This window comes from Palaemon carinicauda, chromosome 30 (assembly GCF_036898095.1).
Source record: "Palaemon carinicauda isolate YSFRI2023 chromosome 30, ASM3689809v2, whole genome shotgun sequence".
Lineage (NCBI taxonomy): Eukaryota > Metazoa > Arthropoda > Malacostraca > Decapoda > Palaemonidae > Palaemon > Palaemon carinicauda.
In genome coordinates this window covers 86,237,195-86,261,030 of record NC_090754.1, presented here as the reverse complement: position 1 = coordinate 86,261,030, position 23,836 = coordinate 86,237,195, and the positions used below count along the sequence as shown (strand labels likewise).

Genomic DNA, 23,836 nt, shown 5'->3' with positions numbered 1-23,836 from the left:
TAGCAAACTGCCGCTAATGACAGTGATAACTTACGATAATTCTAAACTGTTACGAAAGATAATTGTCCTTTCCATATCCAAAATACTTTTCCTAACTTCAGTTATAAGTCAACTTGTACCCACCTCAATTATGGATCCATATGCAAAAAAGGTAAAAGAAGAAAGTACTAGGCCTATTTTTAAAGTCACCGAACAATTAGGTTACCGCTATAACGTTCGATGTGAGAGAGAGAGAGAGAGAGAGAGAGAGGAGAGAGAGAGAGAGAGAGAGAGAGAGAGAAAGAGAGAGAGAGAGAGAGAGAGAGGGATGGTTTTAAAGTACTAAACAATAAATATGATAGGTTATAACACATTGGTGTTTATGTAATATTAACTGTATAGATGGTTTGAATAAGTTAAGAAATGGTGTAAACAATTCTTTGTTATTGTATTCGCGCGGAAGCTAGACATCAGCTGATGTGATCACAGCCAAAAGTAAAACAAAAATAAGTTAGCAATACTCGATTTTTAAAACACACCCAAAATTTAACAACATAAGTACATGTTTTATTATAGCGCAATTGACATTTAAAGAGTAAAAATTTTCTGGAATAGAATGGTGTTTCCTAAAAAATAGTGGTTTGCGGACGAAATCGGTTACCGTATTTTAAGCTATGATTTAAATTGATGTACAGTATACACGGTATAATTTTTTCGTTTTGTATTTAATTGACACTTCAAGAAAACCGATTTTGGTTTCTTCATCTATTTGTAAGTATTGTATAACGAGAGAGAGAGAGAGAGAGAGAGAGAGAGAGAGAGAGAGAGAGAGAGAGAGAGAGAGAGAGAATCAGCTGTTGTAATTGAATGTCGTGTTTTTGTTTCGTGTACCCCCTGAAGCGAGGAATTGATCGCCACAACTAACAATATTCATGTTAATTTCATTCTTAAACTCAAGTTGTCATATGTGAACTATGGTTTTATTTCTTACGGAGAGAGAGAGAGAGAGAGAGAGAGAGAGAGAGAGAGAGAGAGAGAGAGAGAGATTTCTGCCATCAAATATCTCTCTCTCTCTCTCTCTCTCTCTCTCTCTCTCTCTCTCTCTCTCTCTCTCTCTCTCTCTCTAGATTTTATTTTACCGTCTACTCTACAAAACCAATGTTTGCAAATCAAATGTATACTGTTTAAAATATGACAAAATATTGACGACTCGTTACTGAAGTTTAGGCTATTCACTGCCGATAAACGAACCCAGTCTACTCGTGAAAACCTTGAACGCCCAGAGGGAAAAATAAGGCTTTTAAATATACTGTACTAAACAAAAATAATGCTTTAATATACCATCATTAACACTACCATTACAATTATCGTAAGGTTGGAGAAAGATAAAGATTGCCGAGAACGTAACCACATTTCTGTTTACATTTTGTCAGCTGGACTCGCACAGTTAACAGTTGATTTCATTGTTGATGTGGAATTTTATCCTTAAATAGGCTATTCATTATGAAATTATGTTAATGAAATGTAATGTTAATATTGTTTTGTAACATTTATTATAAATCACCGTATTTAGGGCTACTAATATACTTGAAAAGACAATAGATTTGATACATTTTGTAGTGCTTGACTCGCGAACTTTGAACAGCCTCACGGATACAGAAAATTTATATTTGAAAAATAGCGATCGCGGAAAAGGGGAATCGTGTAATTCGAACACGCTTAATTCGGGACCCTACTGTATTTGTAAAAACCTCTTCTCCATAATCCGGTTCTGCTCTTCAAACTACGAATTTCAAGATAAGTACTCACGCTCAACCACTTTATACTTATGTTAATGACAGGAAATTTGTATTAGTTCCTGTATAACAAGAAAAATAATTTTCAGATAAATCTTTAATGCAGGATGCTAAAAGCCCAAGGGTTCCAACAGGGAAAATAACCCAGTGACGAGAGGAAATAAGAAAATAAATGAACTATATATGAGAAGTAATGAGTATAAAATGTAAAATATCTTAAGAGCAGTGACAGGTCTGTCATATATAAACTAAGAAGAGACTTATGTTAACCTGTAGGTTTAAACTTAAGAAGTTACAGCATTTCAACTGCTAGATTAGGAAGACCATTTCACTATCCAGTCACAGCTGGAATAAAGCTTCTAGAATACCATGTAGTGTTGAGCTTTATGGGGGAGAAGGCAAGACTTAGAATTAACTGCATACCTTTTACATGAGGTCTTCGGTAACAACAGTCTCGAGGTACAAAAATTTGCTGCTACCAATGGGCTTCTTTAAGGTAATTACAAAATCAGCATAACTCATATTTTAGTACATGGTGTTTGGTTCGTTATACACTACGACAAACTACTTATTGAAGCAGAGAGCAAGTAATGCTGTCACCTGGCCACACTATGCATCAGTTCGTCTTCTCAGCTCACGATAAGCATTTGGGATTTCAGTTTTGCTCTTTTTCTGGATATTTTAGTGCCTTATTTTGCTTTGCATCATGTCTGGAAAGCATAAGGGAGACTTCTGATTGCAGTGCATCCAAGAAGAGAAAAGCCATTACGATAGAACTCAAAGTGGACATAGTGATAGGAACAAATTGGGGGAGACCCCTACGAACATAGGTCGTGGATTATGGCATAGTGTTCATATTGCTGCGACTATCATCAAGGATAACCATCGCATCCTTTTTACCTTGGGAAAGGATATGCCCTTGTAAAGTCAACTATTACAAAACAATGCAGTGGTCTCATAATTCAGATGGGAGGTTTTTAGTTCTCTGGTTGCATGACCAGAATCAGCGGTGTATCTGAGTAAGCCTTATGGTGATTCAGGAGAAGGCTAAGCATTTGTTTGAGACCTTTAAAAGTGAATGGGGAGAAGGGAGTGAAAGTGAAGTTTATTGCAAGAAAGGGGTGGTTTATGAGACTTGAAGCTCGTGCCAATTTGCATAAACTTAGTAACCCACTGTACTTTCTGATATTAGTTTATTTGGTTTCTATCACACTATAAGTATTCTGTCAATGAATGAACACATTTCAGTAAGTGTACAGTACATGTACATGTGTGTTTAGTAGTATGTAGATTGTAAGACTACAGTACATGTAACACAAGTCATTGCCACACTTATACATACCTGTAACATGTACAGTAACAATAAAACTCTGCACTGATACTTTAATATATTTACAGTACTATCACTACAGTACAGCTTAATGCGGTAAGGTAACCACTCGTAAGTGATCGCTGTTTTTTGCAGGTCGACTCGCCCCATTCAAACTCACAGTACATATAGCCTATACAGTATCTATATTACCACTGTAAAGTACAGTATTTTATATACAGTAGTGTACAGTAGTTAATTATATCCCTATCACTAATACACATTTATAATTAAAAGAAAAAGTATCAGTACTACACCACAAACCGTTTACATACAAAGTTTCTAAGTGTGAAGTATGATGCAACTTTTGAGCTTTTGACTGTTTGGTGCATGGGGTATCATAATGTATATATCACATTTTATACTAAAATCTCTAAGCAAACTGGATGTGTACATTTTTTTTTTTACATCACAACATGATTCTGCACAAAAAGGACTGAATCAAGAAATGCAAACGCAAGGACAGACAATTTGAGAATGGTGCTGAGTCAGTGCAAGGTAAGGGTTGTGGTTGTGCTGTGTGGAAATCGAAATGGCGCGAAGCATGCGAGATGCAAAGGAGCGTGGTTAGTTTGAAATCGTCGAGACTCGAGAGTACTTATCGCGAATACATGATTTTATATTTACTGTAATAGTATGTATGGTTCTCGGTATCATGAATATATAACCAGTGAATATCAAGGGCTGACTGTACAATATATATACTTTTAATATAAAGCCAAATAAATATGCTTTCTAATGATATATAACTATATATTGTCTCCGTATTCTAATCTCATAATAATAACAGAAAAGGATCGAGAAAATTAGTTTTCTTCCTAAATTTACTGTGAAATCGAGCATGCAAATAATTTAATTGAAATGGGTATGGTGACTTTACTTTTTATATTAGTGTTTATCTCAGTTTCCTGTTTATAGCTGGATAGATACATGATAAATCTTACAGCAATAAAAATTTTCTTTAAATTACATTCAAATACAGTTAACTCCCCGTTAACACAAGTTCTGTTAACCCAATTTCGAAGTTACAGGAGTTCAAATTTATAGAGATATGTTCTGTTAACATGAAATGTCTGATGTTACACGAGTTAAATTTCCATCCAAGAGCAAGAGAGAGAGAGGGAAAGGTTAATAAGAATCTATTTAAGCTTACAACCAAATAAATTTTAGTTTTTAATGTAGTACCAAAAAAATGTAATATAATTTACAAATAAATGTACATCCATACTTGTATATGTAGATGTTTAATATTTAGCATGTTTACAGTACGTCAACGGCTCTCTATTTGTGAATGTGGTTTACTCTAACATAGTATAAGATAGGAAGATTCTGTAAGGTTAAATAACAAATTAAGTGATAAGAATTATATTGCGTTAGTATAAAATAAACCTAATGGTAACATTTACCAATATTTATTTTCAATATACTGTATTTGTTTACATCGCGTACGTAGATGGTTGTGGATCGTCAGCGCCTACAGCTGATTCGTCTGTTGTTTTTGTTCTACTGTATAAGCATTATAATAAGAAACTGGAAGAGAGTTCGTAGAACAGTGTTCTTTTTTACAAGTATTATGTGATAGGGAGCAAAATCATATCAACAATACTCTGTTAACTATATGTGAATATAATCGTGATACTGTCGTGACCTTGAAAACAGCTGACAACGAGACCCAATTAAAAATAATGGGTAATTGCAGTTGTTAAAATACATCTTCAATTGTTAATAGAAAAGTACAAAAATTATTAAATGCAGTTCAGATAACATAAAAAACCAGGATTATTGTAGACATCTTTCAGTTCCTATACATTGTTGTCGGCTATTAAGCTAAAGATCAGCTGATGAAATTGAATGACGTCTTAATCCCTGCCTACGATCGAACATAGATTTAAGCAAAGTAAAAGATTATATTGTGTAGTATTTATCTGACAGTTTCTAAAGAAACAAAGATTTCTGTTAAATCTGTTATGTGTGTATAGTAAGAAACCTCTGAAAGAGAGAGAAAGAACATATTCATATGATAACTAATAATAATAGCTTAAAACAAATTGAATGAAAACCCTGACATAAAATTGATTTTAAATAAATAAGCATGACATTAAAAGGAAAAATATATCACAATCTGTTATTTGTTTATTGAAATGAAAGAAAAATAAATCAATATTGTGTTTGATATGCGTAGTAGCCTTGCGCATTCATACATACCAGAAAGTACTGTTCATTTCTTTTGTTAATTTGAATATGTACTTATTCATATAAAATTAATCATAAATAAATATCCATTAGACTAAAAGGAAAAATATGTCAAGATTTTTTATTTAATTACCAAATTGAAAAATAATATATTGCTATGTTTGATATATGCATACGTAGTAGCATTGTGAGTTCGTGCCTACCCCACAGTAGAGTTCAATGTGATTTTTAACTTAAATATGTTCTTAAATAAATAATCTTTAGATTAAAAGGAAAATATGTTACGCTATGTTATTTATTTACCGAAATGAAAGAAAAATAAATCGCTAATGTGTTTGATATGCTTATGCAGTAGCATAGTGTGTTCGTACATACAATAGAATTGTTTATTGAGTTTTTTAACTTAGAAATTTACTTATTGGTATAAAATTCACGATGAATAAATAATCTTGAGATTAAAAGAAATAAAATTATGTGTGTATATATATATATATATATATATATATATATATATATATATATATATATATATATATATATATATATATATATATATATATATATACAGTGGTACCTCTACATACGAATTTAATCCGTTCCACAACCGACTTCGGATGTAGAAAATGTTCGGATGTCGAAACGAATTTTCCCATAAGAATACATTGAAATAGGATTAATCCGTGGTTGAGCCCAAAAACCTATGATAACTCCTTAATAAATTACTACACATAATTTCCCATGAGAATAATGCACACTAAATTAGATAATAGACATGTAAAAAAGAAGAATTATCAAAAAATGATAAATAAGAAACGAGTTTTTAGCGTCACTTTACCTTAGAAACTCCAGCGCAGGTCTTGCTACGCAGAGAGGAGACGGACGGGCGGCGAGGAGGTAGAGAGGTTAACTACGATAAACGTACACTACCGTAACTTATTCTAACTTACACTAAGTGAACTTTAACATAACTTAGCTTATTTATTTTTTTTTTTTATATTTTATATTTTTTTTTTACATTTTCTTGTTTTCTTTTTGATGATTAATTTTAATCACTTTCACTCTCTCCACTTAAAATTGATTGAATTTCTTTCGGTTCACTCTTTGCCATTTTCTTTGAACCACTTCCATCCTCTTCATCACGAGTTCGCTTCATAGTTTTTTTAAAGAAACTATCGATAGATAGTTGCTTGGTACGGCTTTTCAGAATGTTTCGAAAGTGAGTTAGGCAAACATCATCGATCTGCGCAACTACACGACAAACCTGCAATTTTTTTGGGTGGTATTTGTCGATGAAGTCGACCACGTCTTGATATTTTCCTAGCACCTCTTTTATTTGCGCCGAACCTAACACATGTTCTACCTCCTCGCTCCCTTCCTCGTCATCACTCATGTGCTCAGACATAGCATGGAGTTCCTTGAGCTCCTCTGTGGTAAGTTCGTCGTGATGTTCGGCGACGAGTTCCGTAACGTCAACTGCGTCAACCTCCAGACCCATGGACTTGCCAAGGGAGACGATTTCCTCTACGTCTTCCGCTGCACCCACCACGGGATCAGGTTCGGGGTCAAAACCTTCGAAATCTTGGGGAGAAACTGCATCAGGCCACAGCTTCTTCCAGGCAGAATTGAGGGTCCGTCGAGTTAATCCCACCCAAGCCTGATCTATGATCTTCAAGCAGTGCACGATGTTGAAGTGGCTTTTCCAAAATTCACGCAAAGTGAAGTTTGTGCTTTGCGTGACATTAAAGCACTGCTTAAATAAGTGCTTGGTGTACAGCTTTTTAAAATTAGAGATGACTTGCTGGTCCATGGGCTGGAGGATAGAGGTGGTATTCGGTGGAAGATACAGCACCTTTATGAACTTAAATTCATCGAAGATATCATCTTCAAGTCCGGGGGGTGAGCGGGTGCATTGTCAAGGCATAGCAGGCACTTTAAAGGCAATTTCTGTTCATGAAGATACTTCTTCACAGAAGGGCCAAAAACTTGGTTAACCCATTGCACAAAGAACTGCCTAGTGACCCAGGCCTTTGAGTTGGATCACCAGAAAACATGAAGCTGGTCCTTATCCACATTGTGTGCCTTAAAGGCCCTAGGGTTCTCGGAATGGTAAACCAGTAAGGGCTTGACTTTAAAGTCCCTGCTAGCGTTGGCACATAGGGCAAGAGTCAACCGATCCTTCATTGGCTTATGCCCAGGCAATTTCTTCTCTTCGGCGGTGATGTAGGTTCGACTGGGCATCTTCTTCCAAAACAGCCCGGTTTCATCACAATTAAACACTTGCTGCTCTACGTAGCCTTCTTCCAGCACGATCCTTTCAAAGTTCTTGACAAAGTCAGCTGCAGCCTTTGTGTCCGCACTAGCAGCCTCTCCGTGGCGAAAAACTGAATGAATCCCGGACCGTTTCTTAAATTTCTCAAGCCAGCCACGAGATGCCTTGAAATCGTCTGAGGAAGGTTCGGTTGAACTCTCCCAAGCATCACCCCCAGAGTTCTCCTCCTTCAAGTCCGTGAAGATGGCGTGCGCCTTCTCGCAGATGATGGTTTCGGTGATGGTGTCGCCAACAATCTCTCTGTCCTTGATCCAGATTAGCAGAACTCGTTCCATCTCTTCTATGATAGGGCTACGGCGTTTTGAAATAATGGTGATCCCCTTAGAAGGTTTCACTGCTTTAATGGCTTCCTTCTGTTTCAGGATTGTCGAGATCGTCGACATATTACGGCCATATTATTTAGCAATAATGTCTTGCTTTACGTCTAAAGAAAGCATTTCCTTCTTCCTTTTCTCACCACTACCACTACCACTTGCAAAACTAAGCCTTTTAGGACCCATACTTTACGTAAATTACCGTAAAAGGATGCACGTAAAAAAATCATGATTAAAACAGTACAATAATAGCAGAAAGCACAGGGCACAACCGCAAGAAGCCGACGAGAACAGAGGACTGACCCAAGCCAGGCTAATTGAGGGTCCCTCCGAGGTCGAAGTGCTGCCTTCTATCGGCGGAAATAAAAAACACATCCGGCGCTATGAGTACCAACTACGCGTACGAGTATTGTTTACTTCAGGTGTCGAAAAAAAAATTCGGGTGTAGAGTAGGAACGTGTTTGAATTGTACTTCGCATGTCAAAAAATCCGGATACTACCAGTACGATGAAAATTGCTTACTTCGTGTGTCGAAATAAAATTTGGGTGTAGAGTAAAAAATTTGCTCGAATTTTACTTCGGATGTTGGAAAATTCAGATGTAGATATGTTCGTATGTAGAGGTTCCACTGTAAATATATATATATATATATATATATATATATATATATATATATATATATATATATATATATATATATATATATATATATATATATATATTTTGCCCGATGTCAGTGACATTACACTCACTCCACGGATAAGCTGTGACGGCCTTTGCAGCTGCTCCCTCATGCATTTGGCCTAAACATTGGTTTTTTCCTTGAGATAATGAAGGACTGAAGTGAAATAAAAATTTGGAAAAAAGTGAGAGAAGGGGTTGGGTAGCAGTGAAAGGATACATGTCATGTCATTGTTTCACTCATCGTCGTCTGTGATGTCCAGTTCAGGTAAATGGGGCCATATGGAAGTGGGAAGCTGACCTCTCTATGTGACCCTCTGATCCTAGTCAATTTTGCTTCCAATGTGATCTAGAACTGTGGGAATCCCTCAAGCTAAAGGAAGTCCCGAGTAAACTATCCCTGTCAATCACTATCCTCATTACTTTACAGTCCTTCAGATTCTTAATATTTATCACTCACAAGCCATTTCATTCACTACTATGATTGTCTCTCCAACAACTACAAAATCATCTCCAGCTTATAGGTCAGTCAGATTTGTCAGTATCAATAGCCTGTTCTTCATCTAAATTTTCTTTGGCAATCTCTTTTTCTTTTACACATGTTTTTTTCAGTCCGTCACTTTTACCTTTTGAACCGTTTTCCCTTTTGTAATGTCTTTTTCTAAGAGCTAGTTTAGTAACTTTATACAATTTCAGCATATGCATAATGTAATTTTTTCATGCTTACATATTTTCCTTTATACCGCAACTTCTTGATGGCTTCACTTCCACGGGGATGCCATCAGCACCAACATCAAGTTTAATATCAGTAACATCTAAATAAATAAGTCATGTATAAACCATAAAATGAAACTCATGTCAACCTGTTCAACAAATAACAATTTACATTAAGTTTGAACTACAGTGGTACCTCTACATACGAATTTAATCCATTCCAGAACCAACTTCGGATGTAGAAAATGTTCGGATGTCAAAACTAATTTTCCCATAAGAATACATTGAAATAGGATTAAGCCATGGTTGAGCCCAAAAACCTATGATAACTTCTTAATAAACTACTACACAAAATTTCCCATGAGAATAATGCACACTAAATTAGATAATAGACATGTAAAAAAGAAGTTTTCAATATTTAACTTAGCCGGTGATTATTTAGCTGCAACTCTGTTGCTCGACAGACAACTCTACGGAAAAACTCGCCAGCGATCGCTACACAGGTTGCGGGTGTGCCCAACAGCGCCATCTGTCGACCAGATACCCAGCTCTCAATGTAAACAAAGACTCAATTTTCTCTCTGTCGAGGTGTCGACAAGACGTACTTTACTCGCTGTTGCTAAACTGGAGTTTTTCACATCTATTTGGTGAAGTACTATATTCTAGTTTTGAGCTTTCGCTATGCAGGTGTTTTATCTTCATCTTAAATCTTGAACTCGTTTTGGATAGATTTAATTTTGGTGACAAAGAGAGTATGGACTTTCTTTCACTTTTAAATGGCCGACCCTTCCCTTAGACGGAAGTGTGTTTGGGCTTTTAGTAATTATCTTATCACATTATAGATTTTCCTCTATATATTTTATATCTCTCCGCCTTTATTAGGCCTCTTCGATTAACTTTCCATTTATTATAAACATATAGAAATAAATTTTAATGTTTTGTTTATATGCGACCTTCCTGAGAGTAGGCGGTCCTAACTTGGAAACCGAAGTTAATCAACGTTGAGCCCTTTATATCGTAATTAGCTTTTAAAGAGCTAAGGATTTAAAACTTTTTAAATGTAATATTTTATGAAAGAATTTCTTTGATAGTCTTCGTACTGTTTTCAAAGATGAACTAACGTTTAGTTTATTTATGCTACGCAGTTGTTGATGTTCAGGACGTTCAACATGCGCTCTATCGTTACGATAGAGAGTGTATCACGGTTTCACTTTGCAGTAAGAGTAAATCGATTCTGATGTTTTAAATTCTATTTTAAAGGAACTTTTTATTTGAAAAACCTTTCAGTTTTTTCCTTTAGTCAAATAACATGTTTTTTGACGAAATGTATTTGGCTCTTCTCTTAGGTGCGAAATCAAGAGAGAAAGAGAGAGAGAGATAGAGACGGAGGGAGAGAGAGGAGAGAAAACGTTCCGTTCAAGCGGGTAACATTGTTCTCGAGTTACTCTCGTCCCTAGTCGCTGTACGGGGAGGAAGGATAAAACGTTTTTAGTTTTTTATTCTCATCCCCAGGGTATGTGCGGTGAGAGATTGAAAACGTAGTTTATATGAACTAGTGTTTAGTCTCTTTCCCAGCCACTGATTTTTTTATCTTAAAATATGTTTTCTGTTTTTGCTGGTATTAATGAGCTTGCATTATACGACTGATTTCGCAATTACTACCTTTTAATGAAGGGTAGAATTGCGTGTTTCAGGTAGAAATCAGTAAAAGTTTCGATTTCAGTGAAATAAGTGCAAAACAGAAAATCGAAGTGATAAAGTGATATGCGCAAAGTGTTACAGTGTTGCGTCCGAGGGTTCGTCTGTTCGTGCCTGTCGTTCATCTAGTCCGGGACCTCTTGCATGCTCCCAAGCCCAGGGGAGAAGTAGTGTCAAACGACTTATGGGTTCGAGAGGCCTTGATCAACGAACAGACGTTTTCCCTCTATGGTATCGGGTGTATCTTACCAAGATCTCCCCTACCGTAAGACGAGAGACGTTGTTTCTCCTCGTCATCCGAAGGCTTTTCGCATAAGAAACCTGTCACAAGGTTTCGAAGCCCTTAAGCGAAAGTCAGTCCTTTCAGGACAGGTCCAGCGTCCTGGTTACAACCATTAGGACACCTCTGACCCTATGCAGTCATCGGATAACTGCTCGCCGCCTAACAAAAGCGTAACAGACTCCGAGAGTCTTTTTTTTTGTTGGCAAAGTGTTGCGGTCACAGACGTTACCCTCGTCTATTACCACAACCATTTCCGTTGATCCTTAAGGGGTTGTATGGCAAAACATGCAGTATATGCTTGCCTCCCTTATGGAAGACTATTCTGCCGATTAGTCCGTTGAGTCTAGCCGTTTATCTCATCGATATCCTGGCTTTCAGCCAACCTAACGTTCCTTTGTGCTTACTGTTGACGTTGGCGTAGCTTAGTCACGTCAGTCAGGTTGTTTAGAACCACACTCGATGCGGTCTCGTGTGGTTTTTCAGCCGCATTTGGACGTTAGGCCACTTGCTGATACTCCTGTTGACGTTCAAGACGTTCACTAACAATCGGAGTTGACTTGTTTTGACGCTGTGCGTCAACCTCCGCATTCTAGAGTTGTTTTGACTGCTCAGTCTAGGCAGTCAAAGCAGTCTCGAGTGGACGCTGTGCGTCCTCACGCACCTGTTGTGGTTGACAGTTCAGTTGTTGACAGTTCACAGACTGTCAAGCAGTTACATGACGTTGCGTTCTGGTCCGCTACTAATGCACCAGTGAGTGTGGACTCTGCTTGTAAAGCATTGCCACCACGGTAGGTCTCTCCCTTGCTTGAGACTCAGCTTTTATCGGACAAGGTTCCTGTAGATGAGGAAGTTGCTGTTCCCCCTCCTACTGATATTCCCTTGAGGACTCTGTCAGATGGAGAGGAGCCTAAAGCTGCTTAGCCCCCTATGGACTTTAATTAAATTATGATGATTTTTTTAAGGATCTTTGTCGGGATCTTTTTGTAACTGCTGCTCCTCGTTCGCCTAAACGTCAGAGCTTACACTAGGCCTAGCTACTTCGAAGCCGTTGTTTTTAAGCTAGTGCTCTCTCGCTCTCCTAGAGAGCTTTACGTTGACTAGGCGACTGGTTTTTCACCAGGAGGAGTTTGGGGGATACAGCCTTTGCTTTCCCTTCTTTTAAACTGGTTTATAGAGCGAGAGTCTGATATGACACGAGAGAAGTTCTCGGCTTGGGAGTTCATGCCTCTGCCCAGATAGACTTCTCAATTCTGGTAGACTCTCCCTGGCGCCTAGCCAGGAGACGCTCCAAGTTTTTTACAAGTCAACTTCACAGCTGTTTTCGAGCCTTTGAAGTTTTGCTGTACAATTATGTCATGCATAACAAGGCTTTCAGGGATGGTAAGCAGTACCGCCGCAGTCGCTAACCCCGTCTGTTGCCGCACCTGCTCCCGTAGACCCTAAATGGGCTTTGCTGCAAGACATGCAGTCCAAGCTTGCATCCTTGATAGAGGACTTTAATGCGGAGAAGGTTGCTGCCGAACCTTCTGGCCAACAACCTTCCAACCGGTCGGTTGTGCGCCCTGTTGATGCTGAGGTAACCTACTCGCGTCTGCCAGTTGAGGTGGTTCCTCCACCGATGCGACCCAGTGTGGGTTGCCAGCCGCACGTTGACGTTAAGCGACGCTCGGAGGTGGTTGTTCAACAACCAGCAGAGGTGACTTGTTTTGACGCAGTGCGTCAACCTCAGCAACCCGGTAGGGTGTTGACTGCACAACCCAGACGGTCTAGACAGTCTCGGGTTGACGCTGTGCTTCCTCGCGCACCCATGGTTGTTGACAGTTCACAGACTGTGCAGCAGTTCCATGATGTTGCGTCCGGCTCCGTCACGCATGCACCAGTGCGACCGGACTCAGCGAGCCAGACGTTGCCCACTCCGTTGCCGTTTCCTCATCAGTTTTCGGATGAGGAACCCTCTGATGAAGACGTTGCTGAACAACAAGACGATCAGCCCCCAGAATAGATCAAGCCCTGCTATCCATCCAGAAGATGCTGAAGAAGGAACGCTGCTCAGTCAGGCTGTGGATGAGTCTGGTAGGGACGCTGTCATCCCTGGAACAATTTGTGTCACTAGGAAGACTACACCTCCGTCCTCTTCAATACCATCTAGCTTTTCACTGGAAAAAGGACAAGACGCTAGAAGCGGTCTCGATCCCGGTTTCCGAAAAGATAAAGTCTTGTCTGACTTGGTGGAAGGACAATATCAACCTAAGAGAGGGTCTTCCCCTGGCTGTTCAGACTCCCATCCACGTTCTCTTCTCGGACGCATCGGACGTGGGCTGGGGCGCGACACTAGACGGTCGGGAATGCTCAGGACTGTGGAACTCGAGTCAGAGGAGCATGCATATCAACTGCAAGGAGCTGTTGGCAGTACATCTGGCCTTGAAAAGCTTCAAGTCTCTCCTTCGAGGCAAAGTGGTGGAAGTTAACTCGGACATCACCACAGCCTTGGCGTACATCTCCAAACAAGGAGGTACCCACTCACTGACGTTGTACGAGATCGCAAGGGACCTGCTCATCTGGTCAAAAGGTCAAGACATCTCCCTAGTAACGAGGTTCATCCAAGGCGACTTGAACGTCATAGCAGATTGTCTCAGTCGGAAAGGGCAAGTAATTCCAACCGAATGGACCCTCCACAAGGATGTGTGCAAGAGACTTTGGGCCACTTGGGGTAAAACCATCCATAGATCTCTTTGCAACCTCGCTGACCAAGAGGCTTCCAATCTATTGCTCTCCAGTCCCGGACCCAGCAGCAATACATATAGATGCTTTCCTCCTAGATTGGTCACATCTGGATCTCTACGCATTCCCACCGTTCAAGATTGTCAACAAGGTACTGCAGAAGTTCGCCTCTCACGAAGGGACAAGGTTGACGTTAGTTGCTTCCCTCTGGCCCGCGAGAGTATGGTTCACCGAGATACTTCGATGGTTAGTAGACGTTCCCAGTAGTCTTCCTCTAAGGGTAGACCTTCTACGTCAGCCACACGTAAAGAAGGTACTCCAAAGCCTCCACGCTCTTCGTCTGACTGCCTTCAGACTATCGAAAGACACTCGAGAGCTAGAGGCTTTTCGAAGGAAGCAGCCAGTGCGATTGCTAGAGCAAGGAGAGCGTCTTCCATTAGAGTCTACCAATCGAAGTGGGAAGTCTTCCGAGACTGGTGCAAGTCAGTTTCTGTATCCTCGACCAGTACCTCTGTAGCTCAAATAGCTGTTTTTCTCTTATACCTGAGAAAAGGACGATCCCTTTCAGCTCCCACTATCAAGGGCTACAGAAGCATGTTGGCATCGGTCTTCCGGCATAGAGGCTTAGATCTTTACAAACATAAAGATCTGCAAGACCTCCTTAAGTCTTTTGAGACCACCAAGGAGCGTCGTTTGGCTACCCCTGGATGGAATTTAGACGTGGTACTAAGATTCTTCATGTCAGACAGGTTGGAGCCGTTACAATCAGCCTCCCTGAAAGATCTCACTCTTAAGACTCTTTTCCTGGTATGCTTAGCCTCGGCTAAAAGAGTCAGTGAGATTCATGCCTTCAGCAAGAACATCGGATTTTCGTCAGAAAAAGCCACTTGTTCGCTACAACTTGGTTTTCTAGCCAAAAAATGAGCTGCCTTCTCGGCCTTGGCCTAAATCTTTCGATATCCCCAGCTTATCGGAGATCGTAGGCAATGAACTAGAAAGAGTCTTATGCCCTGTTAGAGCTCTTAAGTTCTATTTAAAGCGTACTAAATCTTTACAAGGCCAATCTGAAGCTTTATGGTGTTCAGTTAAGAAACCATCCTTGCCTATGTCAAAGAATGCTTGGTCAGACTTTATCAGATTGTTAATACGAGAAGCTCATTCACATCTGAGTGAGGAAGACCGAACGTTGCTTAAGGTGAAGACGCACGAAGTTAGAGCTGTAACAACTTCCGTGGCCTTTAAGCAAAATAGATCTCTGCAAAGTATAATGGACGCAACCTATTGAAGAAGCAAGTCAGTGTTCGCGTCATTTTACTTGAAAGATGTCCAGTCTCTTTACAAGAACTGCTACACACTGGGACCATTCGTAGCAGCGAGTGCAGTAGTGGGTGAGGGCTCAACCACTACAATTCCCTAATTCCTTATCCTTTTAATCTGTCTCTTGAAATTTTGTTTTTTTATGGGTTGTCCGGAAGGCTAAGAAGCCTTTCGCATCCTGGTTGATTTGGCGGGTGGTCAAAGTCATTTCTTGAGAGCGCCTAGATTAGGGGTTTGATGAGGTCCTGTTGTATGGGTTGCAACCCTTGATACTTCAGATCCTAGGGGTCGATCAGCATCCTAAGAGGATCGCGAGGCTCCGTAAGGAAGACGTACTTAAAAGGCAGAGTAATTGTTCAAGTCGACTTCCTTACCAGGTACCTATTTATTTTGTTTTTGTTATTTTGATAACTTCTAAAATGAAATAAAAAAACTCTTAGCTCATAAAAGTGTAAACATATATTACTGGTCTCTACCCACCATCCTGGGTGTGAATCAGCTATATAATCACCGGCTAAGTTAAATATTGAAAAATGTTATTTTGATTATAAAATAAATTTTTGAATATACTTACCCGGTGATTATAAATTAAATGACCCTCCCTTCCTCCCCAATAGAGACGCAGTGGGACGAGGAGAAAATTGAGTCTTTGTTTACATTGAGAGCTGGGTATCTGGTCGACAGATGGCGCTGTTGGGCACACCCGCAACCTGTGTAGCGATCGCTGGCGAGTTTTTCCGTAGAGTTGTCTGTCGAGCAACAGAGTTGCAGCTATATAATCACCGGGTAAGTATATTCAAAAATTTATTTTATAATCAAAATAACATAATTATCAAAAAATGATAAATAAGAAATGAGTTTTTAGCGTCACTTTACCTTGGAAACTCCAGCGCAGGTGTTGTTGGTCTTGCTACGCAGAGAGGAGACGGACGGGCGGCGAGGAGGTAGAGAGGTTAGCTACGATAAACGTACACTACCGTAACTTATTCTAAATTACACTAAGTGAACTTTAACATGACTTAGCTTATTTTTTTTATATATATTTTATATTTTATTTTTTTACATTTTCTTTTTTTCTTTTTGATGATTAATTTTAATCACTTTCACTCTCTACACTTAAAATTTGCCGTTTTCTTTGTTTCACTTTCTTCCGCTTCACTCTTTGCCGTTTTCTTTCAATCACTTACATCCTCTTCATCACGAGTTCGCTTCGTAGTTTTTTTAAAGAAATTATCGATAGATAGTTGCTTGGTACGGCTTTTCAGAATGTTTCGAAAGTGAGTTAGGCAAACATTATCGAACTGCGAAACTACACGACAAACCTGCAATTTTTTTGGGTGGTATTTGTCGATGATGTCGACCACGTCTTGATATTTTCCTAACACCTCTTTTATATGCGCCGAACCTAACACATGTTCTACTTCCTCGCTCCCTTCCTCGTCATCACTCATATGCTCAGAGATAGCATGGAGTTCCTTGAGCTCCTCTGTGGTAAGTTCGTCGTGATGTTCGGCGACGAGTTCCGTAACGTCAACTGCGTCGACCTCCAGACCCATGGACTTGCCAAGGGAGACGATTTCCTCTACGTCTTCCGCTGCACCCACCACGGAATCAGGTTCGGGGTCAAAACCCTCGAAATCTCGGGGAGAAACTGCATCAGGCCACAGCTTCTTCCAGGCAGAATTGAGGGTCCGTCAAGTTAATCCCACCCAAGCCTGATCTATGATCTTCAAGCAGTGCACGATGTTGAAGTGGCTTTTCCAAAATTCACGCAAAGTTAAGTTTGTGCTTTGCGTGACATTAAAGCACTGCTTAAATAAGTGCTTGGTGTACAGCTTCTTAAAATTAGAGATGACTTTCTGGTCCATGGGCTGGAGGATAGAGGTGGTATTCGGTGGAAGATACAGCACCTTTATGAACTTAAATTCATCGAAGATATCATCTTCAAGTCCGGGGGGTGAGCGGGTGCATTGTCAAGGCATAGCAGGCACTTTAAAGGCAATTTCTGTTCATGAAGATACTTCTTCACAGAAGGGCCAAAAACTTGGTTAACCCATTGCACAAAGAACTGCCTAGTGACCCAGGCCTTCGAGTTGGATCGCCAGAAAACATGAAGCTGGTCCTTATCCACGTTGTGTGCCTTAAAGGCCCTAGGGTTCTCGGAATGGTAAACCAGTAAGGGCTTGACTTTAAAGTCCCTGCTAGCGTTGGCACATAGGGCAAGAGTCAACCGATCCTTCATTGGCTTATGCCCAGGCAATTTCTTCTCTTCGGCGGTGATGTAGGTTCGACTGGGCATCTTTTCCAAAACAGCCCGGTTTCATCACAATTAAACACTTGCTGCTCTACGTAGCATTCTTCCAGCACGATCCTTTCGAAGTGCTTGACATAGTCAGCTGCAGCCTTTGTGTCTGCACTAGCAGCCTCTCCATGGCGAACAACTGAATGAATCCCGGACCGTTTCTTAAATTTCTCAAACCAGCCACGAGATGCCTTGAAATCGTCTGAGGAAGGTTCGGTTGAACTCTCCCCAGCATCACCCCCAGAGCTCTCCTCCTTCAAGTCCGTAAAGATGGCGTGCACCTTCTCGCAGATGATGGTTTCGGTGATGATGTTGCCAACGATCTCTCTGTCCTTGATCCACACTAGCAGAAGTCGTTCCATCTCTTCTATGATAGGGCTACGGCGTTTTGAAATAATGGTGATCCCCTTAGAAGGTTTCACTGCTTTAATAGCTTCCTTCTGTTTAAGGATTGTCGAGATCGTCGACATATTACGGCCATACTATTTAGCAAGTTCACTCACGCGGACGCCACGCTCATGTGTTTCAATAATTTCCTGCTTTACGTCTAAAGAAAGCATTTCCTTCTTCCTTTTCTCACCACTACCACTACCACTTGCAAAACTAAGATTTTTAGGACCCATACTTTACGTAAATTACCGTAAAAGGATGCACTTAAAAAATCATGATTAAAACAGTACAATAATAGCAGAAAGCACAGGGCACAACCGCAAGAAGCCGACGAGAACAGAGGACTGACCCAAGCCGCGCTAATTGAGGGTCCCTCTGAGTTCGAAGTGCTGCCTTCTATCGGCGGAAATAAAAAACACTTCAGGCATTATGAGCACCGACTACGCGTACGAGTATTGTTTACCTCGGGTGTAGAGTAGGAACGTGTTCGAATTGTACTTCGCGTGTCGAAAAATTCGGATACAACCAGTACGACGAAAATTGCTTACTCCGTGAGTCGAAATAAAATTTGGGTGTAGAGTCAAAAATTTGCTTGAATTTTACTTTGGATGTTGGAAAATTCGGATGTAGAGGTTCCACTGTACAGAAGTTCAACCAGTTCAACTTCCAGATTAGGGAGATCATTCCACCATCTGGTCACAAGTAGAATAAAACTTCTAGACCAATGTGTAGTATTGTATTGTGCCTTATGATGGCAACAGTAAGAAGTGTTAGAATTAATTGCATACCTAGATTTATGTATAGGGTGGTACAGTTGAATTGTGTCTGAATGCAATGGATGAATTGAATTTTGGATAATCTTACACAACGTGCATAAAGAAGTAACGACAGTGCCAGAGATTAATTTCCTGATCATGAATAAGGAATTTAATGGACCACAAGTTTCTATCCAACAGGTTAAGGTGAGAGTCTGCAGCTGAAGACCAGACAGGAGAACAATACTGAAAAAAGGTAGAATGAAAGAAATATAATATTTCCTAAGAATAGACTAAACACCGAAAATCTTGAAAATAAGTTTGCAATTAAGAATCGCCCCTAAAATTTTAAAAGAGTTGTATATAGTTAAAAGTGACATTGTCAAGGCAGAGATCTGGATGTTGAGGACCTACTGTCCTTGACCTACTTACATTCATGCTTTGAGTTTTGTTAGGGCTCAACTTCATTCCAGATAATTTGCACCATACACTAATATTAGTGTATTGAACAATCCCAGATCTACATTCAAGAGATGAAATCATGTAAAGAGAGTACCAACATCTTTATATGGAACAAGCTTATTTTCTAGGCCACATGCGTATACTGTATACAGGGTATTATGAAAAGTAATGGGCCGAGAAATATCTTGAGGATCGCCGTACAGTATATTATACTCCTATAATCACTATAGTGCCAGTCAGCAACTACTTTTTACAATCTAGTACTAAAAAGTTCATTAATGAATGACACGGTCTAAGCCACCACTAATATCAAAGCCAATCCTACAAACTTCCTGACTATAATCAAGGGATTTCTGTACAGCATTGGGAATTTTAAGGAACATCACATGCTACAAGACCTGGGGGAAGCCAAACTGCAAATTAGGTAAAAGATGATCACCATCAGCATACCTATTTAGACGTTTTGCTAAAAGATGTTCATAAACATTTTAGATAATATGGGAGTTATGGAAACTGGGCATTAATACTTAGAGCTAATGCCACTGCAAGTGTATTTACCCAATGAAGTAACATTACCACTTCTCCAACAAGTGCAAAAACAACCTCTTGCTAACTCGCAAATACTAGCAGACAACTTAGCTGAGAAATCTGTTGTTTTTATGAAAGGAAAAATTACCATTTGGGTCTACACCTCCATAGTATCAAAGTCCAGTAAGTGTTTCAATTTCACCGGACCAAAATCTAAGCTAGTAGTATAGCATCATGAACATAATATATTAGTACGAGTATATAGTTTAAAAGCTTATTTGGAATCCAATCTGGAAACTCGAGTAATTTGGGGTTTAATTGGGTTTATAATTGGTTACTGTTGAAATGAATTGTAGGTGGTTGATAAGAGTTTATTTATCTAAGTCGTTACTTTCCCATCTCTTTTCTTCACTAGCCAACCTTCAATGTGTGGCAGTCAGCTGTTTGAATATTAGGGTAGTTTCATAAGGATAAAAACAAAATTTTAATAATAGAATTTATAACTTCTACACTCACCTGATGTTCATATATATGGTCCCCCCCTCCCCATTGACTACTTATGCTGAGAGGCTAATGATCTGCTTTCTACTTTGAGACTGAGAGACTAAGGAACTTTGACAAACCCACACCTAGATAGTTGCCATCAACTGCCAGGCTGACTGTGTGCTTACTAGAGGGTGAGGCATTTTACAAGGAAAGAAAATGGGAAGTCTTTAGAGGGTATACAGCAACATTTAAACAGCTTCCAGAGAGAAGCAATATGAACATTAGGTGAATATAGAAATAGAGGTCTTTTTTTTTTTCTTTTTCTTTTTTTATTCCTTACTAAAGATATTCCAATAACTGTTATAATAGGTATTTTTTGACAGGTCATATAATAATAAGATAAAAAAATTTTCTTTTCAGATAAAATTTCACATTACTGATGTTGAAATTAAGTGGTCCCTTTCATCAAAATTTCATCAGTTAATGCAGATCTGAATTGAGATTTACCTTGCTTTCAAATAATGATAAGTCCATGATTAGATAATTTTATTTGAGTGTATTCATAACTTGAAAGGTATTTATAAAATTCCAATCAAGTTTTCTAATATTTGCCACTGATTTAAGTTATGATTATAGTGAAAAGGGCCTCTTCGTCTTTTATCAACTTATGAACCGTACAAAAATATCTGCCCAACCAGTTTTTTGCCGCAGGACATAGTTTGGTGACCCCTGTTCTAGAGTATTATATATAGACCTAGGTATTTATGTTATGTCATCTATGTAATGCTGTATTTTTCAAAACTTTCTTTGGTTTTAGGGTAGATATATAGATTGGAGGCTATATTTGCTGCCATCAGGTGAAAATGAATATGGAGAAACTATGGAGCAGAGTTTGATACCTGAAGAGGGATTCTTATCAGGACCTCCACCAGTCTTCGAAGGAGAGTTAGTATTTTTGGCAACATCAACCAATAAGGAATTCACTTCCTTATGGCAACCCATTCTTACCATGGCAGGAGCAGATGTGCGAGTTAGACCAGCAAAAACAGGTGTGAATAATTTCTTTATTCTGCATTGATCATCTCTTGATATTCATGTTATGTGATGGATCTTTTTTTCCAAGATATCTTTTCTGTATAGAAATGTGTTTTTTCAAGATATGTTTGAACACTTTGATTGTCTTTTCATAAGCTGTTCTTAAAATAGAAGGTGCTTGTTTTTATGATCAGTATTTCAAATTTGATGGAATTGTTTAAGCCACTCAAAACTTAACAAAGTATTATTGATATAAGCAGTGGCTTTGCCAAAATAATCCCCCATTTCTTACCTGAGTGACTCCTCTTGTACGGTTGGCTTCACAAGTTTCATTACATTTCATAGCAAAATAATCATCTGACATCTGGCAACTTCATATTGTACCAAATAGTGCATATATTTAACAAATTTTAACCAAATGGTTCAGCAAGGGTAATTAAGTATCAATATTACTCAGTAGTTACTGTTTTAAGGAATGGTATGGTGTAAGAAAAATAATCTCTATTTATTCCTGCACAAACATAAACCATTAAAATCTTAATGCGGTAAGTTATAACTATCGACAGGTGGCAGGTAAGTGCAGCCCTCCCATCAGACTGTAAATACGCACACTTTTGACTTAGGATGCAAGAAGTATTGATTTGTTCTTGCTGCCTCTTCAATCTTGGTTCTTTTAATCAATATTTTATTCTTTACAGTTGAATAGAAAAATGTTGACCTGCAATTGTTTACAGGAAAGCTTGGTAAAAGTGTGCAGGTGGCTCTTTTCATCTTTTTTTATTTTTCCTTCCAGTAAGATAGAGAAGTTTTTTGTCATGTGATTATGTCCAGGGACACCTGGTAAAAGTGTGGCAGGCTTATGTTTAAACTTGCTTTTGATCCCCACCATCTGTGTGTTGTTTGTCGAGAGCATGACTGCTCGCAGTTATCCCCTTGTGACTGCAGGTCATGACCTCCCCTGCTGCTGGTTGAGTTTGCCTAAGAAATGGCTAAGAGCAGGCAGGTCGCTACATGTGTGGCCCCAAGACTTTCTAGGGTATGAAGCTATAAATAACCAAAATTCTTTTAAGGCTCAGCCTTGGTCTTCAAAATTCATTTTTATCAGCCAAGATCATAATACTGTAGCTACAACCAAAGAAAAAGCAAGATTACTGGTATTGGAAAATCAGTTTTGCCAAAACTCCAGTGGAAAAAGGTGAATATCCTTATCCCCCAATTTAAGCATGGAGTGACCACTGTTTACATTAAGGCAAGTTGGAGTTTTTATTGTAACCAACCATATTTTTCATTTTCTAGAATTAAACATGTTAAATCTAAAATAAAGTCAAGACTTACTTCTGAAAATTTGCACTCTAATAGTGGAATCTCAAATCCAACCTAATACTGTATTGAAAATATTGCAAAGAATGTGAATGTGCAAAATCCTTGTTGATACAAATGTTCAGAAAATTCTTTCTTTAATGGAATGTTAGCGAATTTTCATTTCTTTTTCTATCTAAATATTTTTTATCACAGTATAGGCAGACCTCGATTATAGCAATAGTTAGGATACAGAGACAGCCACGATAAGCGAAAATTTGCAGATAAATAATACACTAGGGTAGGCTAGCTACTAACCAAAAAAGTTACTGGCCCTTGTCACAAGCGGGTGCCCGAGCTGATGATTAACACAGTAAATACTGCCTAATAGTTTGTTCCAACACAGAGACTTACCTCGAACTACTTTCTTAGGAGTTACCTGGAATCTCCTCTCAACCGACCAGAGTTTTGTGTAGTCTACCCTACTTCCGTTTTCTGTGGAGGACTAACCCAGGAGTATGGAGAACGTGCCCTGAGGGTAGTCCTGAGCTAGGTCGGCGTTAGCTTGGGTCTCGCTCGTCAGTAAGTTCTCTGGTCGTGTCGTGATACCATCACGCCGCTCTCATTCTCTTGCGACCCCTTGTGTCCCGACTCGTGTGTCCCACGTGGTTACCGCGTGGTATCCCTGTGCATTTACCTTGTGTTCTCGCGTGTTCACTCCTTTCCCTTGTGTTTCCCAAGTGAATTCCTTATTTATTCCCTTCGTGCCTGTGTCTTGTGGTTGTGTTGTGATGGAGCAGACCCGCCGTTGTCCTGGGCCAGAGCCGGGAAGTCGTGTGGAGCGTTCCTTTCCAAGCCGGAGGTGGACCCGCATTCCCTTTGCTCTTCCTGTAGAGGCAGAGTGTGTTCACCGACGGATACGAGCTCAGAGTGTGTTAGCTGGAATGAAATCCAGTAGGTGCGTTATAGCACATAGAAGAAGAAATCATCTAAACAATCTCCCAGGAAGTCAAGCATCTCTTCGCCATTACCGTCGCCAGGTGGACGGTCTGACGGGGCTTCTGTCTCTTCTTCCCCTACCCAGGGTAGGGGACGAGTTAAGTCCATTGCGGGGAAGATGCCGATGGCTCTTCCCCAACAGTCTAATATTCATGATGTGGGGTTGCTGAATCTTCACAGGCTAGT

At 39.5% G+C, this 23,836-nt stretch overlaps 1 protein-coding gene across 2 annotated transcripts in view; it reads left to right on the top strand.

The window, feature by feature from the left end:
• LOC137623335 (TP53-binding protein 1-like) overlaps positions 1 to 23,836 on the top strand; it is a 315,782-nt gene that overhangs the window by 279,781 nt on the left and 12,165 nt on the right. For both annotated transcript variants that reach the window (XM_068354144.1, XM_068354143.1), the window contains exon 12: positions 21,135 to 21,366. In XM_068354144.1, the coding sequence (XP_068210245.1) occupies positions 21,135 to 21,366 (232 nt within the window). The remainder of the gene's footprint in view (positions 1 to 21,134; positions 21,367 to 23,836) is intronic.